This window comes from Tupaia chinensis, unplaced genomic scaffold, assembly GCF_000334495.1.
Source record: "Tupaia chinensis unplaced genomic scaffold, TupChi_1.0 Scaffold144168_1, whole genome shotgun sequence".
NCBI classification, from domain to species: Eukaryota; Metazoa; Chordata; class Mammalia; order Scandentia; family Tupaiidae; genus Tupaia; species Tupaia belangeri.
In genome coordinates this window covers 511414-521256 of record NW_006204024.1, presented here as the reverse complement: position 1 = coordinate 521256, position 9843 = coordinate 511414, and the positions used below count along the sequence as shown (strand labels likewise).

Here is a 9843-nt window from a genome sequence, read left to right as displayed (position 1 = left end):
AGAGGGGATGTATTTTACTAGGCTGGTTGAATCCAGTGATTTTTAATTTCATTATTATTTTTATTTTGAGAGGTTTTTGCCATAGGGCGCGTGTGCTTGGCAGACAGAGAGACAGAAAGCGAGAAATCACCCCCCGGGGGGGATGGCCACGCCGCAGTCCCTTCTCCATTCTCCTCTCAGGATCTTGGGCATGCACGCACACACACACACACACACACACACACACACACGTGCCCGGTGTGAATTTTTAACCACCAGGTCTGGGACTCAAACCGCGGTCAACTACATGGGAGTCCAGCGACATAGCCATTACGCTAACTGCTGGTCCTGATTTTTAATTTCTTTTAATCATCAGAAACCTGTCGTTACTCTCTGTCAACATATCACCAGAATTCCTCTGTCCTCACCTACTCACAGCTTCTGGTCAACGGCACACAGTACCCAGTGAGCCAGTGTTGCCGCCCTGTGTTAGCATCGACCACAGCTGAAAGCAAAGGAGCCTTTCGGTCCTAGTCTGAGGAGCGGCCTTGTCATGGACAGGCTGCAGTTCTTTGCGAGGCCTTTAAAGTACTGGGACCTCATTAAAATAAATAAAATGAATTAAGTAAAAGAAAATGATTTTGGAAAGGGGGCAGCAGGTGGTTTGGTGGTTAAGGGCTCTGAACTCCCACATGGCCGACCTTGGTTTGAGTCCTGGACCTAGAGGCTTGCTTTCTCACTTTCCCTCTTTCTCTCACTCTGTCTCTCTCTGGTCAAATTAAAATAAATAAATAAAATGAATTAAATTTACTAAAGTAAAATTTTTCTTTTCTTTTTTTTTTTTGAGAGGTTTTTGCTATAGGGCGCATGCGTTCGCCAGACAGACAGAGACATAGAGACAGAAAGCGAGAAATCACCCCCCAGAGGGGATGGTCACACTGCAATCCCTTCTCCTCCATTCTCCTCTTGGGATCTTGGGCACGCACGCACATGCGCCCGGCATGAGTTTTAAGCCACCAGGTCTGGGACGCGAACCACGGTCGGCTCCGTGGGAGTCCAGCGACATAGCCATTATGCTAACTGCTGGTCCCAATAAAGTAAAATTTTAAAAAGTGCTGGGACCTCAGTAGTGGGGGTCCTGAGCCACCCAGTAGGCCTGGCTGGTCCCCTGTGGTGGGCGCCTGCCTGGGACCTCAGTGGCGGCCTGACTGGTCCCCTGTACTGGGCGGCCCTCTGTGGTGGGCGCCTGCCGGGACCTCAGTAGCGAGTCAGCGCCTGGCTGGTCCCCTGTGCTGGGTGCCTGCCGGGCCCACTTCCTGGCCCACTGGCGCCATCGTGCATTTGGGCGCCGTGTCTGGAACGCAGGTCTCAGGAAGGTCACGCTCTCCCTTTCCTCCCTTTCCTGCTCCTGGCGAGGCTGTGTCGTCCAGACCTTCGTCCTTGCCCGCTCACTGCCTGTGCCACTGTGTGCAGAGGACAGTGGGGGGTGGGGCGATGCACGCTTCAGCTCGCTCCGCTCAGCTGCGGCCTCATGCCGTGCCTGACTGGCAGAGCTCACACGTCGCGGCCACAGGCTGCGGGCTGGCAGACAGGAGGCCCGGCGGGCGGAGTCCGAGCTGGGTGTGGCTCTGGAGCAGGGCCGTGAGAGCAGTCTTACGGAGCCCATCTTTCCTGCGATTCAGTCTGTACCGTGGACAGTCTGCTTTCTTTTGTTTTTTAAATCATTTAAGATGCAATTTTGCTCGTAGCCTCTGTTTAATTCAGTGACCTTCAGTGTCTCTTGTCTTGGGTCATTGCTTTAAACATACACAGGAAATGTGTTTCAGATCACTTTACGCTCAGCAGCTTGAAGGTCAGAGACTCCTGCTGCACGGTTCCTGCAGCCCTCCCCGGGCGCTCTGTGCTGTCTGTGGGTGGACTGCTCCCCAGGACGGACGCTCTTGAGCCAGTGAGCGCCCAGGTCAGCATGTGGCTGTGGGGGGGAGGCAGCTGGCTCAAGGCCTGCATGACCGGAATGGAGAGTGCCTCGACCCCTGTGCAGGGTGAGCTGGGGCGAGAGTGTCAGACTGGAAATGCAGACGCAGCGAGTCAGATGGTTCTAACCAACCAGGTTGCTGTCATCCTTTCTTTAATCTTTGCATCTGACTCAAAATCCCCTCTGAAGCACATAGAGCGGGAGCAGGAGAGAGGATGGCAGGTGGGCAGGGATGTTTTTAAGCCTTGAGGCTCTCTGTACTCCCAGGGAAGGGTCATTTGGGAATTTTTCACCCGTCAGGTAGCTGCGTAGGCCTTTGCTCCTGTGTGTCCCCTAAATCAGATGGCATTAGCTCCCCAGCATGGCCCGCAGGGGCTCCTGGGCATCGCCTGGCATCTCCAATCCTGACGGCAGCACCCTGAACTGCCAGTGCATTTTGAAGCTCTGAATTGTCATTCTCTCAAAGCAAAGTGGAGGCGACAGAGCAAGACCTCAGAGCGGGGCCTCAGTGAGAGCCGGGCCTGGGCTGGCTCTCCACTTGTCGCCGTGCGGTGTGCGGATTCACCACACTTCTCCAGGCCCGCGTGCTTCATCTGTGAGAAATGTCCCACCACCCTTTGTCCAGAGAGCTGGTGTGAGCCGCAGAAAGAGGTGCCCGGCCTGGCCCAGGGTGGTCAGTGTGTGGCGCTGACCAGTGTGGTTGTCTTTGTCCTCATCACGGCTCCAGGACCATCCAGGGAGGTCAGCCAAGGAGAAGGGGATGGCCTGTCTCTTCGCTGGCCTGGCCATATACTCTGACTTCCAGAGGTGGGGTGACCGTCTGGGCACAGACAAGCAGCCCCCGTGGGTGGCAGCGTCACTGGCTCGGCTCTCTGAGCACTGACAGGTTTGTCGGGCTGTGGCTCTTCTGCCTCGGGCACGTGTTCCACTCGGTCAGCGAGACACGCTTGCTCGTGGCCCTTTCCTGAAAGTGAACAAGCAGGGGAGTCGGCTGGTGGTCAGCCTGGAGGCCCACCCGCCCCGCTCAGCTGCGGCCTCATGCCGTGCCTGACTGGCAGAGCTCACACGTCGCGGCCACAGGCTGCGGGCTGGCAGACAGGAGGCCCGGCGGGCGGAGTCCGAGCTTGGTGTGGCTCTGGAGCAGGGCCGTGAGAGCAGTCTTACGGAGCCCATCTTTCCTGCGATTCAGTCTGTACCGTGGACAGTCTGCTTTCTTTTGTTTTTTAAATCATTTAAGATGCAATTTTGCTCGTAGCCTCTGTTTAATTCAGTGACCTTCAGTGTCTCTTGTCTTGGGTCATTGCTTTAAACATACACAGGAAATGTGTTTCAGATCACTTTACGCTCAGCAGCTTGAAGGTCAGAGACTCCTGCTGCACGGTTCCTGCAGCCCTCCCCGGGCGCTCTGTGCTGTCTGTGGGTGGACTGCTCCCCAGGACGGACGCTCTTGAGCCAGTGAGCGCCCAGGTCAGCATGTGGCTGTGGGGGGGAGGCAGCTGGCTCAAGGCCTGCATGACCGGAATGGAGAGTGCCTCGACCCCTGTGCAGGGTGAGCTGGGGCCAGAGTGTCAGACTGGAAATGCAGACGCAGCGAGTCAGATGGTTCTAACCAACCAGGTTGCTGTCATCCTTTCTTTAATCTTTGCATCTGACTCAAAATCCCCTCTGAAGCACATAGAGCGGGAGCAGGAGAGAGGATGGCAGGTGGGCAGGGATGTTTTTAAGCCTTGAGGCTCTCTGTACTCCCAGGGAAGGGTCATTTGGGAATTTTTCACCCGTCAGGTAGCTGCGTAGGCCTTTGCTCCTGTGTGTCCCCTAAATCAGATGGCATTAGCTCCCCAGCATGGCCCGCAGGGGCTCCTGGGCATCGCCTGGCATCTCCAATCCTGACGGCAGCACCCTGAACTGCCAGTGCATTTTGAAGCTCTGAATTGTCATTCTCTCAAAGCAAAGTGGAGGCGACAGAGCAAGACCTCAGAGCGGGGCCTCAGTGAGAGCCGGGCCTGGGCTGGCTCTCCACTTGTCGCCGTGCGGTGTGCGGATTCACCACACTTCTCCAGGCCCGCGTGCTTCATCTGTGAGAAATGTCCCACCACCCTTTGTCCAGAGAGCTGGTGTGAGCCGCAGAAAGAGGTGCCCGGCCTGGCCCAGGGTGGTCAGTGTGTGGCGCTGACCAGTGTGGTTGTCTTTGTCCTCATCACGGCTCCAGGACCATCCAGGGAGGTCAGCCAAGGAGAAGGGGATGGCCTGTCTCTTCGCTGGCCTGGCCATATACTCTGACTTCCAGAGGTGGGGTGACCGTCTGGGCACAGACAAGCAGCCCCCGTGGGTGGCAGCGTCACTGGCTCGGCTCTCTGAGCACTGACAGGTTTGTCGGGCTGTGGCTCTTCTGCCTCGGGCACGTGTTCCACTCGGTCAGCGAGACACGCTTGCTCGTGGCCCTTTCCTGAAAGTGAACAAGCAGGGGAGTCGGCTGGTGGTCAGCCTGGAGGCCCACCTGGCACAGGCAGACATGGCATCACCCCTGCCCCAGCAGCTGCCCTCCCCGTGGGGCGTGCCTGTGTGTGCGGGGAGGGGTGTCCTTGTAGACCGGGTCTCGCTGCGCCTGGTTCTCCTGCCTCGGGTCCTGCGCAGCCAGGACTGCAGTGTGTGCGTCTATGCCTGGCGTGTCAGGGTGGGTCAGGACTTGAACTCAGATCTCCCATTTGACCTCAGCCTGCCAAGCAGCACCGTCCAGCGCACATGACCACAGCTGGGCCTGGGCATCTGTCTTAGCTAAAGCCTCCTGGGTGATTCTTGGGCTCCTGCCCATCAAGAGCATTGCTGTGACGAGGTTGTAACCCACCGTGAAGAAACTCTCCAGGTGCGAGGCATGGCAGGCACGGGTGGCGCAGGGTCTGCACTCCGCTCTGGCTCCTCTCTGGGCACGTCCTCACCACGTGCTCATTCTTTTACCATATTTGCTGCTCCTTGTGGCGAGGTCGGAAATAGCTGCTTCAGCCCCGGTGAGCCTTCTTTCCCATGGGAGCCCGGCACCCCCGCCCCCGCCGTGGTGCAGCGAGCAGCCTTCTCAAGTGGAGAGCTCTCCCTTAGCAGAGAAGCATTCCAGGCAGCGACCTGCCATGTGCTGCTCCACGATGGCGCTGGCGAAGTCCCCTCGGAGCTGGCTCTGCCCGCTCGGCACCAGGACCCATCCTGTACGTATGGCAGCGCTGCCTCGGGCGCCCGAGGCTCCGCTCCTTCCAGCTCCCCCCACTAGACCGGACTCTGCTAGACATGGCAGCCACTGTGCCCAGGGCGTGCCGTGTCTGGCATCAGGCGAATCTCCAGAGTCCTCCACGATACCGCTGCCGAGACAGCGAGTGCTCGCTGTGTGCTGTTGGCCTCGCGCGCACTCGCGTTAGTCCTAGTGGTGGACGCTGTTCGTGCTTTACAGGTGAAGGAACAGGCTCAGAGAGGTTAGGCGACTCGCGTGGGTGGGCCAGGAGTTTGAACCCGTGAACAGTGGAGTTGGGACCTGAACCAGGGAGTCCAGATGTGCAGGCCTGCACCAAGCTGCTCTGCTCTCCCGTCCCACCCCACTGAGCTGGCTCCCGGCCTTCGCTGCCTGGCCTGAGACCGGACACCTGTGTGGGTGTCAGCAGCCTGATCCCCACGAGCAGCATTCTCCTGAATGAACGTCCAGCGTGTGACCCAAAGTTGTATCTGTCTTGGCCAGCGGGTTTTGGAAACCTGGAGCTCTGTTCACAGGCTGCATTTTTCAGAGACAGCTCTGGTGTTCCCAAGGTCCCCTTTGTCAGCCCTCACAGGTGTCCTGATGGCCTGGCATCCGTGTCGTGGGGATGTCTTCACTGGGACCCAGCTGCAGGTGCACCAGTTCTCTCGGAGCAGCTCGTGGCCTGCCCTTCTGCCAGTTCCCTTCCTGGGTGCTGCGCATGTGCGGGGGCCCTTACGGCTCCTCGGCTCGGAGAGTCCATGTTTTGGGGCTTCTCAATCTCCCTCATCCACATATTCCATTTCTCAGGAGGGTCTTGCAGGTACTATTAGTGCATAATCTCCGAAGGTCATTTAGGATTCCGGCATTTCTTTTGGACTCCTAGAGCAAATGCCTCCCTCACTGATCCTGAGCCAGAGTGAGGAGGAAGAGGAATTTGAACCCTCACCACCACAGTCCCATTCTCAACTGAGTCAGTAATTGAATGCTATTAAGCACAATTAATTTGCCTCCTGCAGAACAGTTTATGGTGAATGAAAGGCTTGCTAATTGGGGAGGGAGCGGGCTGTCCTGTGGTCATCAATATTTCATAGCCATAGGCGAAGTCAGGAAGTTAGTGTCCTGGCTGACCTTGAATGTTCAGGAAGGAAGGACAGAGGCAACCAGGTTGTACTTAAAGGGCTAGTACCCGCACGCATGAAAACATCAATGAAACTTGCAAAATGCACCAAATGGTTTATTGAATTTATGTCTTCAGCCAGTGGGGGCCTCCCCCAGGGGGTGCTCTGGGACCAACCTGGGACAAGTGTTCTTGGAAGGTGCAGCTCTGAGCTGCAGTGACAGCCCACACACTGAGCCTGGGCCCAGGGTGGCTGGGTGGGGGTCCAGGTTTGTAGCATCTTTAAGTTTTGTGTTACCAAGAAGCACCCACCACGGCTGCTTTAAAACTGCTCACCCAGGTGGGGAGGTGGCTCCTGGGGCAGTCTGAAGCAGTCCTGCTGCCTAACTCCCAGTCCTCCCTGTTGATGGGGAGGCCTGCCCTGCAGTTCCCTCCTCGCCCGCTGGGTGGTGCTCCTCTGTGTTAGATGCAGCTCAACTGAGGTGCTGGGGGTAGTGGGGGACAGGGGACTTGCCTTTAAAGACTGAAAAAATAACGAGCCTTCCATTCCTCTTCCTTCTCCCTAGCTGCTATTAACTTAGCAAAGCTGAAACTCTTCAGACATTATTACGTCCTGGTGAGTAAAAGCAAAGTTCAGCCTGTCATTTACTGGTTCAAGGAGTAAAGCTGCCAGGCTTCGGGGGACAGGTGGCGGTGCGGCCACAGTGCTTCCTGCAGCACCGGCTCAACTTTAGGAAACGGTCTCTCTCGAAATGGGGGTTCAGTGTCTGAGTTACTTTTTAATGTAATTTAATTGACTAGTTTACTTACTTTTTTAGGATTTTTTTTTTTTTTTTTTGCCGTAGGGCATGTACACTCGCCAAGGAGAGGCAGAGACAGAGAGAAAGAAAGAGAAGAAGTGAGAAATCACCCCCTAGTGGAGCAGGCCATACTGCAATTCCCTTCTCCATTCTCTGCTTGAGATGTTGAGCACATAAGCACATGCACCCAGCATGATTTTCAAGCTGCCAGGTCTGGGACTCAGACTGTGGTCAGCCTTGGGAGTCCAGTGCCTTAACCACACTGCCCCTGCCGGCCCCTAATTTTTAATTTTAAATCTGGCTTTAAATACTTAGAAAAGTAGTATACTCTCAATTGAGGAACAAAGCCTCCGACTGTGAGGCACAGCGCGGCCCCTAGTGTGCTGGCCCCCGCCTCCCGCTGCCCACCCACACCCACGTGGTTACTGTTCCCAACTCGGTGGTGGTTCCTCCAGGGTGGTGTGAGAAATCACCCCCTGGGGATGGCCATGCCACAGTCCTTTCTCCTCCATCCTCCTCTTGGGATTTTGGGTACACATACATATGTGCCTAGCATGTTTTTCAAGCCACTAAGTCTGGGAATTGAACCAAGCAGTTGGCCATGTAGGATCCAGCCTCCTTAACCACCACACCACCGGTTGGCCCTGACTTTGCTTTTTTTAATCATTTTGAAAAGTGGAATCACACCCAAATGCTGTCCTTCTCAGTTACAACTGTCAGAGTATCACCTCCTCCTGCTTCAGACTGACTTCCCTGAGAAAACTCTCTATGCTATGGTGACAGTGTTCCCCTAGCAGAGCAGGTCAAGTGGTGTGTGTAGTACCAAAAAGCAGGGCCATGGTGGGTATGAAAAACAAATGGTTAGGATCTGATTTCTTGGAGTATATACGGTACAGGTCTCCTAGGGTTTGCTTCTTGAACATTTTTCTGTTTGTGTGTTTAAATTTTGCCCAAGGGCGCATGTGCTTGCTGGAGAGAGAGAGGGAAAGAAAACGTGGAAAAGCACCCCTCATGGGGCATGGTCATGCTGCAGTCCCTTCTCCTTCCTTTTGGGATCTGGGCACACACACACATGCACCTAGCGTGTTTCTCAAGGCACTGGGTCCGGAACTCGTGCTGCGCATTTGGCCATGTGGGATCCAGCCACCTTGACCACCTTACCGCCAGCTAGACCCCTCGATTCTGAAAAGATACATTCCCGAGTCCTCCCCCGCCCCTGCCCCCGCCTTCCCTGTCCACCCGTGGTGATGGCACTGGTCGTCATTCTGACGGCTCTCGTGCCTGGGGAGACACTAGAGTCCAGCAGGACACAGCAGGGCATCAGTCTTCTCAGGGTGGAAGTGTCGGCGTGGGCTCTGCACCCTCCACCCAAGCAGCAGGCCTCACATACAGCTGCTCTCATGCCGTGGTGGCAGTGAGGTGTGTGCCCACGACCAGGTCAAGGGGTTGGCTTTCACCTAAAGCCAGGTGTGTCCGCTTGGCCCGCAGGCCTGGCCACCCTGAGTTTGCTCACAACACATAGGCCGTGCTCAAGGGGCCGGCATGCTGGGTTCAGCCCCCAGCGAGGAGAAACAGACTCTCCCTGGCTGAAGTGCTTAGTGGCGTTCACACCTCTTCCAAGGGCAGGCCTCCGTGGCGGTAGCATCTACTGGTGAGGAAACTAGAAGTCAGTGTTTTCCTTGTGTGGTTTGCTAAATATTCCTCAATGCCTGGTAGTAATAGACATCCCCCTTCAGAGACTGCAGTCCGTGGGTTATGTACATGAGCAAGGTAAGGAGTGCTGAGTACAGATTAGCCGTATTAAACATCTTGTCCTTCCCAAGCGTGACTGGTCCGTGTCCCGACCACCCAGTGGTAGTGGAGATGTCCTTTTAAGTGCAACTAGAGGAGTAGCCTCACTCTGCTGCATTTATTAATTAGCCCTGTATGTATCAAATGCCGTCCTCTGTGTAGTTCATTTCATAGTTAATTCGTGGGACAGAGTGTTGAGAGGAGGTGGTGCCCTGATTTCTGTTGATTGTGTTCCTCATTTCTTTCCTCTTCGTGTAGATCGTATGTTACATATACTTCACCAGGATCATTGCGTTCCTCCTTAAATTTGCCGTTCCGTTCCAGTGGAAGTGGCTCTACCAGGTAAGGTGCGCACCGTGGGGTGGTGCTGGAAACCAGGACAGAGACTGTCACTGATTTATGTGGGGATGACCACTGAGACCCTCCAGCTCTCTCATCTTCAGTTAAGATGACCCCTTTGTCCAGGAAAGCTGCTGGATTACATGAGAAATCCGGAAATAATTGCCTTATTGATTTTAGTTTTCAATGTTGAAAGTCTTTGAAGAGAAAAGCGTCCGATGCAAAGAGTAAGATTTGCCCTGCATAATTAAAACCCGGAGGAGGCCTGATCTCTTCCTTCAGTTGCGGGCTTTCCTGAGGTCCCTGAGCGCCCTTCTGCTCTGCCCGTTACTATTTCAGTGGTCAAGTATCTTTGTCATCAGCCAGAACCAGCTTAACTGCCAAGTGATTTAGAGACATTTTCCTGTAAGAACTCACGTGATACTGGGGACCAGCAGGTGGCGTGGTGGTTAAGGCGCTGCACACTCCCACATGGCCGACCAGGGTTCAAGTCCTGAATCTCATGGCTTGCTTTCTCACTTCCTCTCTCTTACTCTCACCCTCTGTCTCTCTCTGGTCACATTAAAAAAAAAAAAAAAAAAAGAAAAAAAAAAAAAAAAAAAAAATTGTTAAAAAAAAAAACAGG

General features: G+C 54.9%; 1 protein-coding gene across 1 annotated transcript in view; it reads left to right on the top strand.

Moving 5' to 3' along the window:
* The window catches only part of GPR107 (G protein-coupled receptor 107), a gene marked incomplete in the record, with an annotated part of 85229 nt that overhangs the window by 66435 nt on the left and 8951 nt on the right, over positions 1-9843 (top strand). Inside the window, 2 exon segments of the mRNA XM_027767306.1 lie at positions 6855-6904; positions 9138-9221. Of these exon segments, the coding sequence (XP_027623107.1) occupies positions 6855-6904; positions 9138-9221 (134 nt within the window).